This window comes from Scomber japonicus, chromosome 11, assembly GCF_027409825.1.
Source record: "Scomber japonicus isolate fScoJap1 chromosome 11, fScoJap1.pri, whole genome shotgun sequence".
NCBI lineage: Eukaryota > Metazoa > Chordata > Actinopteri > Scombriformes > Scombridae > Scomber > Scomber japonicus.
Window position 1 is genome coordinate 5,142,183 of NC_070588.1, and position 24,965 is coordinate 5,167,147.

The window sequence follows — 24,965 nt, forward strand, 5'->3', positions numbered from 1 at the left end:
TCATAATTTTTCTCGAGCATCTCTTCTCTCCTCTTTGTAGGTACTACCAGTTTTGAATTTTTGAACTACGGTCCTTCAGATTATGTCACATCCTTTCTAAAAGTCCAGTACTTTTGTATTGACTTTTGTACTCCACTCTGCGACTCAAGCCATCCATCCTGTACTGCCTCTCTGACCAGTCTCACTCCCTCATCCTGTTCTGTTACATTTTTGAACTGCTGAAGCCTCTTTTCTGAATCAGGTAACTGAACTATCGATCACATCCTCTCACATCCTCCTGTCTGCTATTTGAGTGATCCTTCAGTATGGCTCTGCTTAATTCATCTGCAGTGTACTTTTTTTTCTTTTTTTTTTTTACCAGGCTTGTATCTGTAGGCTGTATTTTTGTAGTCTCATTAACATCTTCTGCAGCCTAGCTGGAGCTTTATGGAGTGAATTTGAAAACTGCCTCCAACAGTTTGTGATCCGACTTAACTTGAACATGTCTCACTTACAAGTATTGGTGAAAAATGTCATAGCCATATACAGTTGCTAGTAGCTCTTTTTTCAATGTCTGCATATCTTTCTTCATTGTCTGTTAGTGACCATGAGCTGTATGCCACTTATTGTCCTTCTTCCAAACCACCTGAGCCCGCATCCACTGACCGTGTGACAGGCTTTTCAACATCATAATACTTTAACACTGTTGTCTTATTCACAAGCTCTTTCAATCATGTGAAGCTCCTCAGTTGTTCACACTCCAAATGCCAGATGGTTTCTCCTTCCAGTGGCTTTCTGAGTAGTGCAGACACTTCTGAGAGATTTGGGATGAATTTTGCTCAGTACTGCAGCATCCTCCTGAATCTCTGTAGTGCTGATTTGTCCTTTGGCTCTGGCATTTCTTGTATTGCTGGCACTTTTCCCATGTCAGATTTCAATCCTTCGATGCTCAGCACAAGCCCTAAGTAGCTGATTTTACTGAGTCCAATTTTGCATTTGTCTCTGTTTAGTTTCAGGTTTATACATCTCAGTCAATCTAATAGCTTTGTCAACCTGTTTTCATGTGACTCTCTCAGTACGTTTACATGCAGCAAAGAATTCGAATTTCTGATCGTATCAGATAAAGACATGCATAAGACCGGATCACTTGTCTGAGTATACATGCCGTTCAGAGAATCAGATAAATGACCGGAGCATGGCTGACTCTGTTACACTATGTGACGCTGTAGCCCTCTCAACAAAGAGCCACTTCCCGTTGACCTCTACTTAACAGCAACAACAAACTATCTGACGGCATTCAAACAACGATGGCGTACGAGGAGATGGACGATGCTGCAGTAGTGTACATTTCGTGCATTATTTTCCTTCTAATAAAGCATATAAAAAGAACCCAACACCACTATTTAATACGACGTCTCCTTTCACTTCCAGGTGAAAGCTCCAGCAGAAATTCTCGAGCATGCGCAGAATGCAAAATCGGATTTAGATATGATCGCTGAGTATACATGGCGTTAAAATGCCGACTATGAACAAATTATCTAGGTGTTCTTATCCGATTTTGCTGCATGTTAACGTCCTATCTGTCTTTGCCCCACACAAGTATGCCATCCATCACATTCACAACTCCTTCCAGTCCTTCCAGATGCTGGGACAGTCACCTCTGAAACACATCTGGTGCTGATGAAATCCCTAAAGGAAGCTTTTTAAATGTGTACCTGTACCTTGGCTTGCATCTATAGCTGAAAACACATTTGCTTTTTAGCATCTCTGCAACAACTTCCTCCATTGTTTTCCAGAGTATAGTGCTCTCTCTCTTTGAATTGCTTTGTTTAAATCCTTTGAATCAAGGCATATCCTGAAGTGACCCACTCTATGGGACCTGTCTGGACCTAGGCTTTAGTTCTTTATCTGTCTCCTTGCAGGGCCACAGGGACCTTTTTGTTGGATGGATGAATCACTGCTACAATGTCTGGGTGTACTTGAATAAGGCGAACTCCATGAACACAGTGCAGTCATGTGAATAAATCCTCATATTCACTCAAAACGTTTTTTAGTCTAGACATCCTCTTAACCATCCTTAATTCAGCACTAGACATGCCTTTGCATCTTCCTTTATTACTTGGAAGTCCAAATCATTTCCTTTGTTCTTATATTGGCATTTAATATTGGTCTTCTGTTCTACAGGTTTCTCTTTTTGCCCAAAAAGCCCAATAATTTAAAGCATGATTTGTGATTATTTTATTCAGTTGGTCTCTCTTGAATATGACATTACAGTCAGCACTTGTATCAATCAATATTGTTGAGTTTCTGGTTGTTTATTTTCAGTTTTTCTTTCCACTTAACTTTGAGTGTTTACACATCCACTTTGTCCAGCTTGGTAATTTGATGCATTTCTATTTCTTGTTAAGTTCAATTGTGAATGAAAATGTCATGGCCACTTACTCTGTCACATATTATTCTTTGTATTTTCTGTCAGTTTTTTGTCTGCCGGTGGTTTGTGCTCATTTTTTGGCATTGTGGTTCTTTCAGTGACAATAGTTACAAGTTTGGACTTATGCAAGGCACTTTCTCCTATTCATACCCACATCTGCCACAGTCTGCTCTGGTTTCTCTTTCTTTGATGGTGCTTGTGGTCTCTAGAGAGTGAAAACACTGAATTACAGAAGATAGTGTCTAGCAGCTATAGCCTGGAGTTGATATCAGGAGTTTTGCTCTCTGAGTTAGTTTTGGTTTGTTTTTGACAAATTCCACTGACAGCCTCATATTTAATTTTTACTGCAGTAACAACAAGGTCCCTAGATAGCAAGTCTGAGTCAAAATACTACAAAATTAAGACAATAACAACATCTTGAGACCACTGCCTAGAATTAAGTCAGTGGTTTATGTAAACTTAAAACATTACAGAACTGGTAAAGCATTAACTGAATCATGTGACACCTACAGGCTATATTAATCAAGATAGTAACTAAATAAGGATTGTCACTTCGGTTTGCTTCCATTTGGCCAAAAATCTATTTTATATATTGCAATGCTAACAAATCTCTTATCAAAACCTTTTCTCCTCCTACTGTTTTTATTTTCTGGAGCCACATACTGTAGAAAACACTGAGATATAGCAGACTTTAATTTTAGTCAGTGCTTACCGCCCTTTTTCCCCCCCGACAGATTATCCCAGCTGCACCTAATTAACGTTAATCCTGTGATTGCGAAGGTGCTCTTTACAATGTTTCTCATCTGATTATCAGGTTGTATCTACAGGTTTAGTTTGGGCATTAATTAGACTGCTTGTCAAGACTTCTCAGCCAACAAAAGCTGAATACAGATTTAAATGAAATCATTACACATTCTTAATTTTTAACTTGTGGTGTTAAAAACTAAACCTAATGACATAGTGCAAGGGATTCAAATGTCAGTGGGGGTCAATATGTGCTATCAAAGATTTGTTATTATTATTTTTTTATATTAACCTTCAAAACCATAATTGTATTGTAATGTTTAAAATGTCAACCTTTTTTGTTTTATCATTGAGCCAACGACAAAGGTCAACATACCTGCGTGAGCTCTACACCTCATTTAATGGAGCATAGCTGAAAAGTTCATTTAAGGCCTGTGGAGAGTTTTTTTTTCTTTTCTATTTCATGGCCTAAAATCGGGAAGTTTCAACATGTCAGATTTTGAGAAATGCATCTCGATCACCTTGGGGAATTAGTTTTTTTTTACTCCCAGGCACAATAACACCTACAAATTTATATTGAGCACACTCAACCTCTGTGTCAACTGCAGTACATTCAGCATGCACTGAGAAGTTAGACTCTGCATAAAGTCGATATGAGTCACTTAGAGCTCTGTGGATCCCGTTCTCTCTAAACAGTAATTTACTCTCACTATCAACAAGAGTCTGTGATATTGATGTGCCAGTTATTGTTATGGGTCATGCGTGGATGCTCAGGCTGAAATCCAAAGTCTTAACCTTGTATTTGTATATTGTCTTTATAACTGCCATAAGCCTCTTTAACATGTTTTATTTCTTAGAATTATCTGTGGAGAAAAGAATAATAATATTATCTGTAAGGTTTTTAGATTCTACTTACAGTGGGACATAAACCTAGTAGTGCATGTAATATTTCACATTTAATGAATATGGCAGGAAATTTTTTGTTATTCTATTTATCTTATTGTCAACAAATCTCATGTGCAGAGCCAAACCAACAGTGAACTAAACCTACTTACAGGTATTGTGCTTTGTATCCAGACCCATCCAATTTCCATCCTCTATACACTTGTTTTATGCAAAGTGTTAAAATAAGGAAAATACAAGTATGTGACACCTTTACCGTGCCTACTCATGAGTTTACTGGCAGCTCAGTTTTGCAACATCTGGATTTAATGAAAAAAACTAACTAAACTAAACTAAATGAGCATTTCTTCTCATCCACATAGTCCAGATTTATCCCACACAATGAGGGTTGCCTGTTTATTTAGTAAAGAATGTGATTAATTTCAAAATATACCACATCCTCTTGTTAGAATGATAACATGGCTTGAATGTAAAAAGTCACCGGTCAAACTCAATGTTCATTCAGCACATGAATAAGAACCTGTTAAGTTAAAGACCATGTAAAGTGAATTCAGACATTTTCTTCTGAACACATTAAATAGGTCATAAATGTATTTCTAAAAAAGGTGTAAAAAGCATTTCAACCATTTAGATTTGAATTGTGGAGCTAGGCTTCACAAACTGTTTTTCAAGATTTCTGTGTTCAGGATTTAGTGGGTGGGTCTGAAAATCACTGCTGCATTACATAACAGGGCGGTGATTATCATAAACCCGCCCCTGCTGCTGTAGAGGTATAAATACATTCAGCACACACCACTAGTACTACAGTCTACAGTTAGCTGAACTAGCCGCTGAGTTAGCCGCCGAGCTAGCAGCTGAGTTAGCCGCTGAGCTAACAGCCGAGTTAGCAGCAGAAAGCTCTCAGATGTAGCGTCCATGTTTCGGATAGAGGTGGTGACTTTGATTGACAGGTGACACTTGGTAGGGGGCGGGGTTTCAAACGAACTCAGTGGCCACGCCCACAGCGTTTGGGAGCAGAGAAAGAGGCTGATTTTTACACAACTTTGAAGCCTAATTTCATATATTTGGCGATTTTTTGAATCATTCAAATTTGGCAGGGTGGTTAACAACACACTTTTCTGTGGTATGTCAAACTCAGAACACGTATTTATTCTTACTTTACATGGACTTTAATGAACTGAGTCGCCTGTGTCCTGAATCATTGCACTACACTTTGCTTATGTTTGTTTGTTTCTCAAACAAGGTCCACAGCAAAAAATCATTAATAACATGTTCTCTACAAAGCCTTGTGCACTCCAGGTGGCCCCAGGTTTTGCCGCAATAATGCTCAGTTTTATCCTCCACAAAGATGTTACAGACTGAGATTATCTATAAATCCTGTGATGTTTATATAAAGGATATGATGAAATATAACTCTGGGTTTTATACCTCTTCTGTTTGTACTTGTTCTTCTGTTCTTTACACAATGTGTGCCCAGCATGGTTAAAATATATTTTTCAGAAGACGTGATGAGTTCTGTTTTTTGTAAGATGTACAGCATTAACCGAGTGCAACAAGTTAAAGATGAAGTTTAGCCATGTTCTCTGCAGTTATGTGCAAAGACACCAGCAGGCACAACACAACTCATAAAAAGAGAAAGAAAAAGAAAAAGGCTTAGTCTCAGTTAGGCTGGAACACCTAAAAGGATGGTCCGAAAAACCCCATCTTGGACAGCACCTTCCAAAAATGATGCAGAGCACTTGTAGCCTTCAGTTTACCCCTTTAAGGTAGACCAGGGAGCACTTAAAACTCTCAATTGTTCCATTGGGGTGCCCAAAACTTATTGCTGTCATAGCCTGAGTAAAATGAAAAGGTGCTGCTGAAAGCCATTTATCCAGACTGTTTTTTTTCTGTACCTGTTTGGTGGGACACACATTGCTTTTTCTAGGGCAGCTTGTTTCTGAGAACATGCTTGGAGGTTTTAGATCATTTTTGAGCATATCTTGTGTGGCATACACTTAGGTAAAAGACCTCATACTGACCTTTCATGCTGAATGCACCAAAGTAGTCAGCTGTCAACATTTGTAGTCTGTGATGGATGTGATTTCAACAAAAGACTTGAGCAAATATGCTTCTTCTTCTTCTTCTTCATCTGCCTTTGAAAATCATCATTCTACACAGTACAAACATTTTCGCTGTGATTTTGTGCCCGTTCCTCTTCCGTTGATACCCACTTGATATACAGGGTAAGATCTTTTCCCAGCTTGGGAGATCAATCATGTTGGCTTGTTACTGTCGCTACTTTGGTGAAAGTGACAGTTATTCATCAATCTACGACTGATGTGTCTACAGCTCATTTTAACTCCTGTACAATCCATATCTCCTCTGGATATTTTGCAGCATTAAATCTACTTTTGTACACTTTTGATCATGGGTTTTGTACCACATTCAGCATTCATACGGTGGGACGGCAATTTGTGTCCTGTCATACAAGAGTTATGTTCACTTGTTCTTACATTAACCTCCTGAGATCTGAGGTTTTGTTTGGTACGCATTTTTAATCTCTCCTAGATATTCGGGATTAGTATGACCTGATGAGTACCGAAACTAAGCATCGCCTTTGAACAGGAAGTAGTTTTTGAACAAAAAATTATGTCCTGATATGGAGACAATGGATTTATTTTGCTGTATGAAACAATTCACCAGTGTATAAATGGGGCTGAGGTTCGAAATCAAGTGAGAAGTTGGTGAATTCTCCATTGACTTGTATTGAGACGGCAGAACTCCCTGCCTGGTAGAAACAAGCAGAAAAGTCAAAGTTAAACAAAGTGAAGTATAAGGTCCAGCAAACCCAAGATGTAATGTCGTCATTTGAGGATGCTGGGTTGCAGGAGGTACATTTTGATGATCACAACAAGTGTTTGACCCCACTGTTGCTCTTTTGGTCGAATTATTCTTCTGCCAAAAAAACTGCTTCAGGGAAAAATGTCAATAGGAAATTCTCATAATGACAGAACTCAAGTGCAAATTTGAGAAATCTTAATATTATCAGTACAGAATGCCATTGCAGGGAATTACCTTACAATAGATTCTTAGGCTCAGTACTATAGCCAAGTGTCATTTTCATGATGAAATGCTAAAATATGGCCTGTTTCTGTGCCCTCTCATCAACCACAGTCAGAGGTCTATTATCATGTCAGGCACAGCTTCTCCGGAGGGGGGTTCAGAAAGCTTTACATGCACCCCTCTGTCACTTTGAATGCCTCTCTCTCTGTCTCTGTGTCTCGTTCTCTCCTGGGCTTTCGGCACAGAGGCACTCGGCGATGATGGGTTTCTCAGATGGAATTAAAATGTCTCGTCCCACAGCTGTCACCCATGGAAATTGCATTGTCTACAGATTTTATCATTGAGAACAGCCAGCAGTCTGTTTTGTTTGATGCCTTTTTTCCTTTTTTGTCATGATGTCATTATCTGTGGTGCTGCTGCTTCTCTCGTTAATGTTTCAGTCATTTTTTAATCTTTCTCCCTGTGTCTTTATTTTGCTCCAGGTTTACCGCCACTCCTACATGGCCTCCTACAGTATCTACAATATTCACACACGGTAAGTCATTTTTGTCTTCTTCAGTAGTTGCTGTGAGGCAACCAGTGTGTGGTAAAAACATGTCATCTAGGAACAATCAAAACTGTGAGACAACCTGTTTTGCAGTTTTGTACAAGAAAGGGTAAAGCAGTAAAGGCCAAGTGTGATGAATGTAGTATTTTATCATTAATTTACATGTTGTGACATGCGTGGAGAACTGTGCTTTTCATTTCTTTTCCTTCCTCCAGATGTTAGCTGTCATGGATTATTGTAACACGCAGGCTAACCAAAGCTGTAGCCTCAGGGTCCCACATATGCAGAAGCCCCAGATTGGTTAGATCCTTTAAAAATGATCCATTTAGAGGATGCATTTATGGAAAATGGTAGGGCCTGATATCTGATATGGGGAAATGCCATCAGTTATAATGTGAATCCACTTTTAATTTGGAGATCAATTTATCTAGAAACTGCAAGGGGAAAAAATGTGTCTGCACCACTATTGAAACACCTTTTTCCAGCAGCAGCAGGGAGCTCACAGGGAGCAATCTGGAATATGACTTTCATAGTTAGGAAATTAACCTCTACGTTTCATGCACACATGCACACATCACATGCCTGCTGCTTTCACATCCCAAACATATAGGGAAAAAAGTACTTTCACAGTTGTTATTTCTAATGCACACAAATGAAATTTGCTAAGCACAATTAGAAACAACCTGAACAAAAGACAGTGATGCACATCATAACAAAAGGAAAATGCTCCAGAAAGGATTAGAGTTTTTTTCAACACTCTACTATAATGGCTGCATTATTTTAATTTGAATGGTGGGTCTGCGTCTGTATTAAAAGGCTATGTTCTGTTTATTTCACAGAAGGTAATTGCATGTGGGTTTATGTGTTTGCTATCTTTATTTGTGTGTTTCACTTCTGTGTGTATAGTGTGTGCCTTGTAAACAGTATTTCCAGCAGGATTGAGACCGGTCTGTGAATTACAATTATTATATGTGATGGAATTGGGCTCTACAAACCTGTTGTCATTTTTCTAGGGAGGTTTGGGAGCTGGACCCCCCTGAGGTGGCGAACTCTGTCCTGCAGTATGCTGCCTGGGGAGTGCAAGGCCAACAACTGGTGAGAACACACATGGATAAACAAAAATCAAACCTTCAGCCAACCTTTCTGCACAGACTTGGTTTGCCTACATCAGCTTTATTGCACTTCAGTGAAGGATACATTTGTTCATGCATTTAGTCATTTATCTCTTAAATGCTGAAACTAACCACAAGTAATTGTAAAAGCATTATTTTTCAAGGATGCAATAGTGACTGTTTTGAAAAACATTCAATTCATTGGCAACACATTGAATCAGGAGTAAACAATCCAAAGGTCACATTGTTTTCTTTCTTTTAATTAAATTGGTTTGCACACAAAACATTCAGCATCTCTATAATTTACCTCCAGCACATCTGATGTTATGGCCTTCAGTTTTTATGTTCAACAAACACTCTATAGAAAATACTGTCATTTGAAGGCTTTGTGATTGTGGAGCAAAGAAAATAAGAATTTATCTTCAGTTCCAGGACCTTGGATGAAATTATGTATGAAAACAAATACCATGGCACTTTTCATAATGTTGGAGATGTGTGTGTGTGTGTTTCTGCTTTTACTGCATGTGTGTATTTGAACTCTGAAGACACACTAAAACAATGCCCTGTTATGTGCTGTTTTCCATTGTAGTTTCCAGGTGTTTATAATTCAGAATTTCATGCTCAAATAATAATATACTCAGGTTTCACTTTTTAAGGCACCTAATTCGATGCTAATTCTTTCCCATCATACCTTTTTTTTTTATCTTCACTGAGCAGAAAGGGAGACTTCTTTGTTGACAGCTAAAACGCTAAAGCATAAGAGCTCCTTTGTCTATATTTGCAAATTTCAGCGTGGAATATTTGAGTATAAATCAAACACGACTCCATTAGGATGTCATTATGGTGATAAGGAGGTGTGCACTAGACAGATGTGAAGGCTTTCTAGTTCTCGAGTGGCATGCACAGTATCATTAGCCAGAAGTGCATCTTTTGAAACAATGACATTACGTGTGTTATGCAAATAAGGCTGTAAGTGAGCCTCATAGTAATTATTTGGGAATTTGTGTATTCTAATTAGGAAAATGCCAGAAAGTTGTGACTATAATGTGAAAAAATAGTTCTTCGTTCATCAACCACAAACTCTTAAGCAAAGCACTAGACACACATAGTAACATTTAATAGATCTAGCTGATCAGGATAACAACCTTTCCCAGTTCACAAAGTGGTCTTATTAGACCTTGTTTGAACTTCTTTGATCAGGAAAGTTCTGGTTATAGTTAACCCTTCTGTTGTCCTCGAGTCAAGGAAGGAAGGGATGAAGAAGGAAGGAAAGGAGGGAGGAAGGAAGGATGGAAGGGAGGGAGGAAGAAGGAAGGAAGGAAGCAGGAAGGAAAAGAGGGAGGGAGAAAGGAAAAGAGGAAGAGAGGAAGGAAGGAAGGAAGGAAAGAAGGACAGAGGAAGGTAGGGGGGGGGGAGAAAGAGAGAAGGAGGGGGGAAGGAGGAAGGAGAAGGAAGGAAGGAGGGAAGGAAAGAAGGGAGGAGGGAAGGAAAGAAGGGAAGAGGGAAGGAAAGAAGGAGGGAGGGAGGGAGGAAGGAAGGAAGGAAGGAAGGAAGGACAGAAGCTAGGAAGAAAGATGGATGGAGGAAGGAAAGAAGGAAGGAAGGAAAGAAAGAGAAAAGGAGGGAGGGAGGACAGATGGAAGGAAGGAAGGAAGGAAGGGAGGAAGGGAGGAAAGAAGGAACAGTCTAAATAGACGGGGTCAATTTGACCTTGGAAGATGACACGAAGGTTAATGTTTCACCAAGTGTGAATACTCCTTTATCTTTTTAATGCATTTATACTTCCAGTAACATTTAACTAGACATTTTTCATAGATATCCTACATTTGGATACTGTATGCATCTGTCTTATAAAGCACCTCACATATTACACAAGCATTAAATGAGGAATGTTATAATTATGTTGATTAATAAAGGCTGGTAATAGATACTATTTTATTCTTATTGTCAACATATCCCCATATCAGAACCACCAACAGACAAATTGATCGGACTAATGACTATTGCCTGTTTTCCTGAACATGGGCATTGTAGTTTATTCTGGGTCATTTCCACAAACATCATTTTCTAATTGCTATGTGGGTTTAAAAGATAAGCGTTAAGTAAAAGTTGTATTATTTTAAAACAAACTTGACAGGAGGAGATATGCACCTGTGCTGAATCTCTGACCCAGGTTTCCTAACAGCTGCTTTTCCTATCATCCTAGCTATCATCAACTGTGAAAATGAGAGAGAGGCTGGAGTAAAATATGGTGTTCATATATAGCAGTTGCTCAGTGAATGTGTCATCTCATCAGCCATGCAGGTGTCTGTATAGGTTCTTATCTAATATCAGGAGGTGAGCTCCAGTAGTCATGCAGCACTGTGCTTCATAGCATCCACCTCCATGTCTGACCACTGTGTTTAATTACAGGAATTATTGGATGAGTTGAGTTGTCTGTATAGCTGCTGCAGTGATAACCATCGCAAACTTTCTGTTGTTTGTGATACGGTTACCATTCCTCCAATGAATAGTACGGTTCCCGCTATTGTTTTTCATTGACCCTTAATGAATAATTGAGTGAGATGTGAGATTTTTCCAGGCACACACATTTTCAACTGAATCGCATTTCATGAAGGGAAAATTGAATGCAGGTGTGCATGCATGTGCACAGTTGTATAAATGAGTATAAAGTGTTTGGCGTTTGTCCATTTTGGCATAGATCTTGCACAGATTTTAAAATGTTGTTGCAAATACTCATGCACCAAATGTGTAATAGTCTGACTGAAAAATAGTGCTCCATCAAATGCACCATTTATCCTAGTTTGAGTAGCAATTTCTAAAAAGTACCCGGCTCTTTTTAGGAAAAGAGGTGCGACAGGAAAAGAGTTGTTTTTAAATGACATAAATGATGACTATTTGTGACCCGTTAAAGATTACAATCTTCAGTAGGAATCACTGGGCTTGGAGCTGAGTGACACAGACATGGTAGGAAAGTCAGACTGCATCAGAGACACACATTGATCCTTATATTGGATTTTTTCACAATTACAGAACCATACGAGCTTCTTAAATAACCATAAAAAATAAGAAAAATAATTAAACTGCTTTTATTTGAGAGTAGTTTTGTTTTAATACAGTTTTACGTTAAAGAAATGTCACAAAAAGGAAATGTAATTACTTTAGATAATTGAATCTTTGTCTTTGTAGTCATGAATCTTTGTAGTGGTATCGTGAAGAAATCAACAGCAATATTGATATTTTATATTAACACTGTCTGAATTTCTTATTTTCCTAGTCCACATTTCTATATTTTGATCAAACTTGGAATAATAAAACATCAAACGACTGATTTTTCTCATCTACATTTGTACTAAAGAGACAAACCATTTCACAAACTTCCTACTTGCAGATGGTGAAACTGAAATAAGTCGGCTGAAACTGTAAATAATTGTTTCTCTGAACGTTTTAGTACATGCACAAACTGCCTTCTGCACTGATGATATCTTGATGGCTTGAAGCCAGACAGCAGAAGGTCTTACTGACTGTGAGGTTGCGTGTGAGCATTCATAAATTAATGTTTTATATAAGATCACATGAGGCTACAGATTTCTGCCTTTTAGTAAGACGATCCATCTCAGACAGACGTTGCTCTGCGTAACACTAAGAGAAGAAGTCTGATGTTAGTTTGACCAGTTAAATTATAAGTTCAGCAATGTTTGTTTTTCTACAGCTAAATGTTGGTACTGTAGCACTACTTCCAATGAAAACTACCCACTTCCTCAGTTTGGTTTTTGATAACTCTGTAAGGTTTTCATGAACATTTATTAAATCACTACTGATAGTGATTTTAATTATCCAGCCCATACATCAATGGAGAGAGTAGACAGGAGTCCAGGATGTCTTACATTGAAAAGGTTTATTTACTTGATCAAGGAGAAGTGAATGAATGATCAATACACGTTATGTTCTGATGCTTCCTTCAATTCTGAAGCTTCTCTCCTCCGGGGAAAGACTTTAAACCACACAGATAATGCCACAGGTTGAGCCATGCCCAAATATGGGCAGATCCAACACATCTATAATATACAGAATTTAGTCTACTGGTCTACAGACATAACATTGCTTAGACCTCACTCAGGACCTTTGTCCTCCATCCAACACTATATCAAACCTCTGACTCCAGTTACCTTTACCCCATTCAGGGTAAACAGTCAAACACATATCTGACCTCAGCTGCTATAGCAACACTATCAGAGACATCGGAGGGAGTGTCTAAACCTATCATTTGGTGTGGCCTTGCTATGACCACAAAGCCTATATGACCCAGTGCATATTAATGATGGAAAATTTCCTAACAACTACTGTGCTATTTCTATCTTGTTTAACACACAGCAATGACCTGCACTTTGGATTTGCCTATTAAAGTATATCTAAATGTTTATCAGTGATCAAAGTGAGTAGAGCATTCAGTTTTGGGGATTTTAACTGACTGATCAGGTCTGAATTTGAAGAAGTGACAGATTTACTCCTACAAATACAGTTTATACTACAATAGAGTTAATCACCTGATCATTTACAGACACTGAGTTGCTCCTTTAATCCTAAAAGAACAGTTTGGATGTTTGAACAGATGTGTATTTTATATTGACAGTAGTAATCCAGTGGATGTCTGCTAAAGTTGTGAAGCTGGAAATCTGGGGTTATACTTCTTCATCATTTCTCTATAGCTTGCCATAACATTTAAGTCTTTGTGTGCTTTGTCCTGACAGATCTACATATTTGAAAATAACATCTACTACCAGTCAGATGTCAAGAGCAACTCCCTCAGGCTGACGTCCTCAGGGAAGGAAGGGGTCATCTTCAATGGGATTGCTGACTGGCTCTATGAAGGTACATATCAGCTTGTTAAAATATATATTTTCATATTGAGTCAAAGGGTAAAACTAGCCAAGTCTCGCATTTCTGACCTTTTCTTTTTAGCTGACCGTGCAGAAATCAACTCTGACAAACAGGAAGTCAATGTCAGATTACGAGCTGTGGGGAATCTGCATTATCGCTGTAGGTTTTAACCCTCCTGTTGTCCTCAAGTCAAGGAAGGAAGGGAGGGAGGAAGAAGGAAAGGAGGAAGGAAGGGAGGATGGATGGATGGATGGATGGAATGAAGGGAGGGAGGAAGAAGGAAGGAAAGGAGGAAGAAGGAAGGGAGGAAGGATGAAAAAGAGGGAGGAAGGATGGGAGGAAAGGAAAGGGAGGAAGGAAGGAAGGAAAGAAGGACAGAGGAAAGAAGGAAGGGAGGAAGGTAGGGGGGAGGAAAGAGAGAGAAGGAAGGACAGAAGGAAGGAAGAAAGGGAGATGGAAGGAAGAAAGGGGGATGGAGGAAGGAAAGAAGGAAGGATATAAGGAGGGAGGAAGGAAGGAAAGAAGGAAGGGAGGAAACAAGGAACAGTCAAAACAGACGGAGTCAATTTGGGGGAGAGGAAAGAAAGAGAGAGGAATGAAGGAAGGAAGGAAGGAACAAATGAAGGGAAGAAGGAGGGAGGAAGGAAGGACAGAAGGAAGGAAGAAAGAGGGATGAAGGAAGGAAAGAAGGAAGGGAGGAAAGAAGGGACAGTCAAAACAGACAGACGGGAGTAAATTTGACTCGGGAGGCCGACACAAAGCTTAAACACTGCAGAGGAACAATAATAATATCTAAGTTGATTTCAAAGCACTGACAGACTGTCTCATTAAAGTGAAAATGCCTGTTTATGTAATGTTTAGAAACATTACCTCATAAATGTCAGTGATTAAATATTCACTATGTGTGTTTTAGTACAGCTATCTTCCCACTGGGTGTGCTTTGAGTAAATACATGCTGTGTACATTTTGTAACTCTGGCCCATCTCTCAGGAGAAAAGATTATGTAAATCTCATAAAAAGGCAAGCAACCATAATAACTGCATGCTTGATGTGTCTTTTTTTTCTCTCTTTATCCTTAACTATACTTGTGAAGTACAATAATATAGCTATCACTGATGGTTGACCCCAAAATTAGAACATTTAAAACCTCTTTTGTAATATCAGCTCTTTTTTTTCTCTCATTTTTGTGTTTCATTCTGTATCTGAAGAGTGTTTTAACCATTAACATAGGAATACATTTTCTATGAAATTACAAATTGAATACATTTAAATATCTATTATCACTTACATTCAATGTGATATAAGCCGTAACCCATTTTAAACCCAGAATGAGACAGATCAGTATCATTAGCTGAATATGATATAATGTTAAAGATGTTATTAATGCCAATTCAGAAGATTGAGCTTTTTATAGTCAGTGTTATCACAAAAATGGAGATATATCTGAGAGTATTAAGGCAGATGAACTGCAATTTTACTGAGTTTCAAGCTTTTAGTGCAATTCACCATCTTTATTGTTTAAAACAACCCTAACCCTCTAATCAGTTTCTTTGTTCCTGTATATCATCTATATTTACCTCCAATACTAAGCTTAATTCATACTGCTGTATATCATACTAAATGTACTAAAGGTAACGCAGAGTAAAGCATGTGATCTTTGGTTTAATGCACAGTGTACACAGATAAAGTATACTGTGATTTAAAGGTGACATATCATGCTTTTTGTGATTTTCTTTTTCTTTTCTTTTATACTTTTATGTCCGAGATCTACGGTAAATATGGTCAAAGGTCCAACATTTTAGACCTCACTCCTAGTTGAATAAATGTAAATTGTAAAAATTACCTCTATGTACTTCCTTGTGATGACATCAGATTGTTTGCACATGCCCACAAATGACAAATCTGTTTCCTTTATTGCTAAAATTGTTGCTTATTCTGAAACTAATACAGGCTTATACATGTACAGAAGTATTTAAGAAGTTTCCATGTTGTTCTACTCTTGTGTGTTTATGTAGCATAATGAACTGCCGGACGCCGGGGCTTAAAGAGACAGGTGCTAAAACAACGTGTTACAGACATAGGCTGAACTGAGGGTCTGCATAAAGGGCTAGTATGATAAATCAGGAGTCTTTTTTTTACATATATAACAGTGGAGCCAAAGAATAAAAGCATTGACCTGGACATGTGCATATAATGTCCCTTTAAATCTGTTATGAGTAGAATTTGACAATATGTAAGTTTGGCGCTGTCCTAATGTTAGTGTCAAGAAAGGCATAATCTCAGCAAAAATGTACACATACTGCAGAATGACTGCATATGTTATGTTATGAGTCAGTAAAATTCCTGTTTATAGATTCTTACATCACATTAATGGTTCCTCACAAAAGAATGAAGCTAATTGTGTGTCTTCTTCTAATCAGAGGAGATCCTTCAGGCCCATGTGGCTCACTGGTGGTCACCTGACGGAGAGAGGTTGGCCTTCCTGGTGCTTAATGACAGTCTGGTGCCCAACATGGCTTTACCCCGCTTCACTGGCATGACATACCCCAAAGGAAAGCAGTACCCATACCCCAAGGTAAGTATTAGAAGATATACTGTACATCCTGTAAGATCTATGGCTGTATTTCCTGGCAAATATTAAGAGTAAATTGTTGTTTGACTTTTAGAAAAAGAAGAAACTCACAATAGGCGCTTTTCCACTACACAGTTCCAGCACGACTCGACTCGACTCAACTCGGTATTTTTTGCGTTTCCACTAGGGATAGTACCTGGTACCTGCTACTTTTTTAGTACCTGCTCTGCTGAGGTTCCAAGCGAGCCGAGCCGATACTAAATGTGACGTCAACAGACTGCCGGCCACTGATTGGTCAGAAGAGTTGTCGCTGGAAGAGTCATTAGCCGTCCCACACAAGAATCAAACCCACCATTTTTAAATACTGGCAACAGCGTTACAGCCATACGGCTCAGTGTTCTTGCTTTGTGTGTGACAGAAAGCCACATACCGCAGCAAGTACACCATCGCCTCCATGTCCTCCATTGTTTATGTGTTTGTGTCGCGTATAAAACAAAGTCACAGCAGTTTCGCGGAGCCGTTGCTATGACGACCCCACCCACGTTGAGTAGGTAACTTCTTGTAAAGGAAAAGGTCGTTCCTGGAACCGAGCCGAGTAGTGCTGGAACTGTGTAGTGGAAAAGCACCAAATAAACCAGTTAAATGGTTTTAATTGTTAAAGGGTTAGAAAGAGAGATCACCATTTCTCATGTTTGCTTAGCTTAGCATAAATACTGGAAGCAAGGTAAGACTAGCTAGCATGGCTCCATCCATATAGTGAAATAAAAAAACACCTTCTAAAGCTCATTATTTAACACTTGGTTTTTCTCAATTTATACCAGGCAAGTTATGGTTTTACATACATGCTGGAAGTAATTCTTGACAAATAAAGGGAGCTCCCTCAAGGCTTGTCTTCAGAGTGAGGTTTGATTTCATTCTGGTAATCTACACTGAGAAGTGCTGGGCATATAGACAATGTGTTGTTTGTCAAGAAATCGTTCCTGTACATAACGTCCACTGAAACCATATTGCTGTTTTTACACAACAACAACATACAAAGAAAATCTCCCAACAAAACTTTCAAAGAATAATCCAAAGGCAAATACTAATAGTGGAGAGGACAGTTACTTGTTCTCTGCTATATGTATTCTCACAGCATGGAGTATTGCACTTTTTATATTGTATTTTTCTTATTGCCCCATACTGTATGGTAACAATTTGATGTGAAGCAGAAAGCTGGAAAACAAACAGAACAGCCTCCCGGGTTTGTGTTAAGTATATATTGTATATCTTTATATGTAGTGGTTGGTGTAGAGCCATCTCTATCCACCGACGCCCGTTCTGAGAGACAGTACAGAAAAGGGAGGGAACCAATTTTCCCCCACTGACAGCAAAAATGTTGGCTAGCAGAAATAGCTCTTTCTGTTCTCTCTGTAGATCTTTGTATAGATCTCTCCTGCTGAATTATCATTTTAGGAAGCACACAGGAAATCAAAGTAGAATGAGCGGTTGTTGGTGAAAATGGCTTCACGACAAAAGGACATTACAACACAGAATAACAAACTTCATGAATGCAAGTCTCTAAAGCGCCTTTCACACATGCAGTCCATCCCGACAATGTAAAGAGATGGCAAACTGATTTGTACTGTAATTAAGGATTTGAAATTCACTCATCACTCCTGTTGATTAATGGGGCTCAGCAGGTGGACATGCTGCTCCATCTCTACAGTACGAGCATTTATTCACTGACAAATAGCTTAAACTGTACATACATTACTAGGGCCCTATAAAATCTGTCATATTTTTTCCCAAATTCCGTTTTTTCCATTTAAATTTTTGTGAATCCTGTTTTTTTTACCTTTTACTCTTATTTTACTAACACAAACAACAGTTCACCTGACACATAGAAGTCCTTCGGGTACTGCTCGGCTCTGTACTGAGGGGTTAGTCTCGAGTTTTCGAAGTTTTTTTCACCGATGAAGACAGAGCCGTGTTCAGCTGCTTTGCCATGCTTACATTGTTTTGAAGGGGGATGGCTCAGTGTGTGGAGGGGGCTTGTTGTGCCACCCAGATTTGCTTCCCTCTGTGCAGTTTTCCCCAGACATAGGTTCCTCTTCCACACGAAAACAGCATTTCAGTCAAATTATGTCAAATTCCGCGTTAAAAATAAATTCTGTTTTAATCTGCCAATTCTGCGATTCCGTGATTGTGGAAATCATAGGGCCCTATATTACACTTCACAGCTGGCTTTATACTGCATACATTCAATCTGGCAGTCACCATCACACACCTGCTTTCTCTTTCTTCACCACACTCCCTATGAACACCACCTTAACCTAACCTCCCCTGATCTCCACATACTCTGACTTCGCCATGATGAGTGTGAAAAGGTACAAGACTGAATGTTCCTGATTGTAGCTGCATGTGTGAATAGTGAAAATCACTATCACAGCCTGTTTGAAAGAGGTTGATCAGTGTAATTATATCTAAGGGAAAGGTGTCTTCTCAATTTATATGCAGAAAAATATTCAAATGAGACTCATGCCTGTTCTTTATGATAGTAACTTACAGTTGCTTCAGTGAAGTGTTTGTTTTATGCATCATGTTTAATCATCGCTCTTTTTCATGTCTGCTGAGTTTAGTTAAGGGGGAGAAAAAAATCCAGTTTCTGCATTACAATACGTGCATAATTGTCTAATTCTGTGTGCATTTTAAAGAGTTTAGAGAACCGCTTTCAATGAATTATTCATTCCAATTCAATTCATCGTTATGCAGCACTTAATAAGTCACACTTGCCATTTTTAGATTGTGTTTCATGAAGCATTTTCCACTGAAATGATTTGGAGCTTTTGTCTAAAGTCTGGACTGTTGATTCTGCATGCAGGCCGGCCAACCCAACCCAATGGTGAAGCTCTATGTAGTCAATCTTTACGGGCCGACGCACACGCTAGAGCTCATGCCTCCAGAGACCCTTAAACTACGGTGAGAAGAGCTGCTCTGCCGCTTGTTTTTCTAGGCTCTATTTTCACTGGTGTTTATTCTTATTCAACCATGTCCGTGTGCTACTAATCTACTCATTAAACTTGTTTAGTGACACACAGCACACTTGGATATTGTGTGCTATGGTAATTTCCGCCCCCACTATGTGATCTTCAATTTGTGCACATTTTCTTTTCAATAACTTGAGTGTTTTTATATATAATACTACATATTATATATTATAATCAACCTGCATGTGCTAGACTGATATAATATTAATCTACCGTCTTTGATGATAATGAAACTTGGAATAATGATTGTAATCATAATGTTTTTTCATAGGGAACATTATGTGACGATGGTGAAGTGGATCAGCAAGACAAAGACATGCGTCAGGTGGCTGAACCGAGCCCAAAATATCTCCATCCTGACTGTGTGTGACACCACCACTGGAGCCTGCGTCACGGTGTGTGTGTTAACCTCTCAACAACCAGTTTTCTCCTTTTATGTCTTTATAGTTGTTAAAAGCTGACAGCATTATATATATTCTTTATCAGCTTGTTACAGCTACAATGAAAAGCTTTTTATAGCTCCACTATTCTCAAATAACTGGACCTAATCCCTCTGACCACAACAACCATAGACACATTTCTAAGCTTCCCTTCATATAAAAAAAAAAAATAGAAAATATATTATAAATTGTTGGAAGTCTTGATCAATATTAACATTTTTGAGAAATGTCATTCAGCTTTCTAACAGGGGTGTAAAATATACATTGATCGACATTGATAAATTCATTCAATGAGCCAATAACATGGATGCAAAATGAAAACATTGATCAGACATCGATGCATGCGATCATCTTTAAGAGGTGCTTTTATTTTGAAATTCCCCTGGCATCTCTGTTACCTTTTTTACCTTGTTTTTAAAGAGAAGCAGAAATCCAGCTTCAATGTATAAAAACTTAATGTAATGTTTTCTTTTATTGGATTTGAACATTTTAAGGCTCAACATATCAAAATGTGGCTAGTTAACAGGAGGTCTGGTTTTATCAAAAACTAAGAGATAGTTTTATCATTTAAACATCTGGTTGAGCTAAAAAAAAAACCAAAGTGTGTTGCTTTTTGAGATTTGATATAAATGGAGGTCATTGTGTTAAATTAGCTTTGATATCGTCTAATATTGACCGCTGCCTCTTGAATTGAATCAAATAAAAATCATATCATGGCAGACTTTGTGATATTTCCATTTAATTAATATAATATCTTTTTGTGAAGAAATTTACCCTAGTTTCTAATGGCAACAAAGCACAGAGACCGCACCTGTTAGAGTTATCTGTGATATCTTGATGAAGTATATGGTGTGCCACAGGGCTCAATTCTAGGACCAATGTTATTTTATCTTTATTTACTCCCATTGGACTCCTAATTAACTACTATTAATAACTTAATTTTTTTGGCTTAAATAAAACTTGTAACTGATATTGGAACAAATTTTCCTGTGGTGTGCTCTTTCCATATTTGGAAGACACACAGAGCAGTGTCAACCCAGTAGTTGAACTGTGGGATTCAACAGGCCACTTTCCAGTTTTGTGGCTTCTGATTTGGTATGATTTGCATGAACAAACACGTCACCCAGCCAAGAGACAGCTTAGCTCAGGCCTGGACACAGATCCACTGCCAAAACTCTGGCTCTCGCTTATGCTTATCAGTTTGAAATGAGGGCTCAGACTAGGAATGCAGTCCCTAGTGACGTGTTAAAATAAACTGCAAAATAAGGGCTCCAATATGTGACAGATGATGAAAGATTGTGTTTGGAAAATATACCACAGAAGTGTTATCACAGAAAGATGGTTTACAAAATGTGAACAATATGAAACTTTTTGGAATATTTTGCTGACATAAAAGCAAACTTATGTTGTGAGAGATTGTGATTATACTGCATCTTATAATACTGCTCTGTTGCTCATTATTTTAAAGCCTCTGTATACCAACTAGAAGTAGAAGGTAGAACCAAGAAAGAAGAGGCTATAAAAGACTGGGAGGATTTTGATGAGTCACACAAATATCACATTTTTCTCTATCTGACTTTTTTTTCAGAGACTTGAAGAAAGCTCCGAGCTCTGGCTTTCCAAGCAGGTAAAGTTCTCTCCTCTCCACATGTCCAAATCTCCACTGTGATGTATTTACACTTGTTAATCCTCTCTATTTTTCAATATCTATCAAATAGGGGTGTGATGATACACTCAGCTCACGAGACGAGACACAATATTGGGTTCACGAGATTGAGACAAGATTTTAACTTTATTTTTAAGAAAACTTCAATGAAGAAATAAATGACTGTTCTATTATTTGAAATTCACAAAATGAAAATAATCCAGATGCATTTTGAATTTTTTTAATTAATCATCTTGTAATGAATCACTTCAGTTCTACTTTCTAAATATATAATTATCATATGCAGTATGCAGCACTGTAAGAGGTTTCCCCATATAGATAGATATTTTATAGATGGATAATTTTGGTATTAATGGAAATAACATAAATACGAAAGTTAGATACAATCACAAATCACAAAAAAGTACATTATAAAGAGTAGAAAAAATTCTAATATATATAAATATTGCTAATAAAAAACACAGAAATACAAGTAAATTGCACAAATCCTGTATCACATAAATACACAAGTAGAACAAAATATAAATAGTGTTATAATTTGGTGTGACTCATTTTACTTTTGGCATCATTAGGCTTCCATAGATGCGCTAGATTCCTCCACTGCTACTACCTCAGGCTCTCAGTGTAGAGACCTGAGGTTAACTTACTGCTGCTCCTCTCCTCATCTCATACTACTGTGAGATCTCCTCAGCAGGTAGAAGCTGTAACAAGCTTAATGATCCACACGTGACCTTATAAAATGAAGACATGACGTGCAAATGAGAGATAGAAAACCGATCGTCTTTTTTTTTCTTCTCTTATATATTATATATTATAGCTTCGCGAGACAACATTCACTTCATCGAGAAATATCGGCACGTTTTAGTCTCGCGAGATCTCGTCAAACCCTTACTATCAAATGATGTGACATGAGGCACAACTTCACCCATTTTCACTCTCTATATTTTGAGGGAATGATCTGTTCATCCCTCAAAATCCTGATGATGCAAACATCGACTGAACAGCAGCAAGAAGGACTCCTCCATGTCAACTCCTCAGATCAGTCTCCCCAGCAGATGTAACAGTATTTCCTGCTACTGCCTGGTCTCTATGTCGCCATCAATTAGAAGCAAACAACTAGAGCCTTCCTCTGACTTACAGAGAGAACTGATGAGTATATTGGGTGTGCAGCATATGACAAAATGCACAAAGAGAAACTGTCAGAGAAAAGGCCATTTAACGCCTTCTTCTGTCACAATATCTGATATGATTATTATTCCTTCAGCTGGATGTTTGCATATACGTCATTTTCACATTCATCTGCTGAAAGAGGAACATTTCTCTGTGCTTCGCATACATCTAAGTTTAAAGAAGTTAAGGATCTAAAGATGAAAAAAATCATACTCCACACTCCTAACCAATTAGAGGCAGCATATCACCAGAAAGTTGGGGTGTCCATTACGTTAGCAGCAAATCAATAGTGCTCTGATAGCTAGAAAACCAAGTAACAGGAACTTTGACAGCATACCAGAGCAATATTATTTCAATCCTAATGTTGAGCTAACATTTACTTTGAAATCTAACTTAGAAGAAGTAGTGTTACTTTTACAGTGACTCACCATCAACTTTAGATGTACAAAGTGGTAATACGAGACGAGACAGGACATCATGCTAACTCCAGTAGATATCTCTGCAACACAATACATATATGTCTATGAAATAAAGTCAAAACTCTTAGGCTGCGTTCACACTGCAAGCCAAAATCCGATTTTTAGCCCATCTAGATTGGAACCAGATGGCTCTTATGAAGTCTGAACAGTCATAAATCATATGAGATCCGATTTTTGCAAACCAGATTGAAACCACCTTTGGGAGGAAGTTTCAAATCACATTTGGACAGATGTGTCTGAGTCTGAACAGCTCCTCCGCTCTGACAACGTTACCACAGCAACCTGTCAGATTGGTCATTAATGTGGCCCAGTCTGAACAGAGCCAAATCTGATTTGGACACTTGCTAAATACAGTGTGGACAGTCAGGCCTAAAAGTCAGATTTGAGAAGGAATCAGATTTGAATCAGATTTGCCTGCAGTGTGAACACAGCCATATTTCTTCACATTCTGTTTATAATTTTAGTTATTTTTTAAATGATTTAATATAAAAGTCTTAAGGCGTACTCTGTGAGCATGATCTGTGATGTCATAACGTGTTTGGAGTCAATCACAGTCCAGTATGCAAATTACACATGTGTGATGAGGAAACTCAAAGCATAGATGTCTTTAAAATAACATAAAAAAATATATGTGAGTATGATTTGTGACGTTTCAACTAGTTTGGAGCCAAATATGGTCTATGATGCAAACTACACACATGTGATGTGGAAATTTGAAGGCTCCAGTGCACAAACACTGACATTTTTTAAATGAAAACTATTTGCATATTCATAGATTTGGCTTGAGGGAGAAAAAGGTAATTGAGCATTTTTCTGGAAAAACTCTATCAAAAGCCTATTATGAATCCAAGCAGGTTAAAAAAACACATCTTTTCATCAAGAAACTAATATTTTCTTCAGAACATCAGAAAAAAGTATATTATTAGCTTTGTCTAATGTTTACTTGCTAAGATTGAGTGTACTGTAGAATTTACTTGTTTGGTCAGCAGCCTCTTTTTTTGTGTAGAAATGTCAAGAGCGGCATGCACAATCAATATCCTGGCATCAGAGAAAGAACATAAGAGAAACAACACTGTACCACTTGTTCCATATATATATATTTTTTTATTTGTTTTCCAAAGGACAGAGTGTGGTTTACTGAGCTTTAGCATTTACTTAGAGAGTTGGAAAGTCTTGTAGGAGGCAGACGAGAGAAAGTTCTGGCAGGATTTGATCGTATAGCCCTGCAGCCGTACATGCTTGGCTGTATAGCGGTGGATAATGTGACAGTCTTGGCACATAGAAGCTTGCTGTCTTTGTTAAGGTGGTAATCTGCAAGATGCTCATTTACTGACAGAGACATTGTGATAGAGCAAGGAAAAAGGCCTTTTCTACAGGACTTTAATGTAAGATCCTCACATAAGACAGCAGAGATCTCAGAGGAAGGATGTACAGTATTACAGTGTGAGATATTTACTGTTTTACTGGTCATATATACTCACAAAATAAAGCTTTGCCTCATTCCACAGCAGGAATATGTGCCAATAGGATTTAAAATATTGAATGAGGTTATCCAAGATTTTTCGTTTCATTTGCAAGAGATCACGATGATTATCTGTTGATCAAGTTGTGGTGTTTAGATCCTTTACTTAAAGGATAAAGCTGGCCACTTTCTGTATTTTTCTTACTATCAACTGATCTCATGTTCAAAGCCAAGTCAACAATGAACAAGTATTGTATGTAGCCAAAATCTGTTATATTTTACTCCTCTGTGCCCTAGAGTGATCACGATAACTAGTCTAGAAATGGCTCCAAAGAGTAATAACAATAATAAAAATTAACTGTTGGTTGGTTCTGCACGTGAGATCTGTTGTAGGCTTTGTATCATTGAGGAGGGAAAGGAGGGAGGGAGGAAGGAAGGAAGGAAGGAAAGGAGGAAAGAAGGAAGGAATTAAAGGAATGAGGCAGGAAGGAAGGAAGGAAGGGAA

General features: G+C 38.2%; 1 protein-coding gene across 4 annotated transcripts in view; it reads left to right on the plus strand.

Moving 5' to 3' along the window:
• The window catches only part of LOC128367582 (inactive dipeptidyl peptidase 10-like), a 97,224-nt gene that overhangs the window by 53,031 nt on the left and 19,228 nt on the right, over positions 1–24,965 (plus strand). For 2 of the 4 annotated variants that reach the window (XM_053328182.1, XM_053328185.1), the window contains 7 exons: positions 7,585–7,637; positions 8,663–8,744; positions 13,513–13,633; positions 16,063–16,217; positions 19,078–19,175; positions 19,515–19,638; positions 21,272–21,310. In XM_053328182.1, the coding sequence (XP_053184157.1) occupies positions 7,585–7,637; positions 8,663–8,744; positions 13,513–13,633; positions 16,063–16,217; positions 19,078–19,175; positions 19,515–19,638; positions 21,272–21,310 (672 nt within the window). Of the gene's footprint in view, positions 1–7,542; positions 7,638–8,662; positions 8,745–13,512; positions 13,634–16,062; positions 16,218–19,077; positions 19,176–19,514; positions 19,639–21,271; positions 21,311–24,965 lie in introns of all 4 variants that reach the window. The other 2 variants (XM_053328183.1, XM_053328184.1) reach the window with 2 other exon arrangements.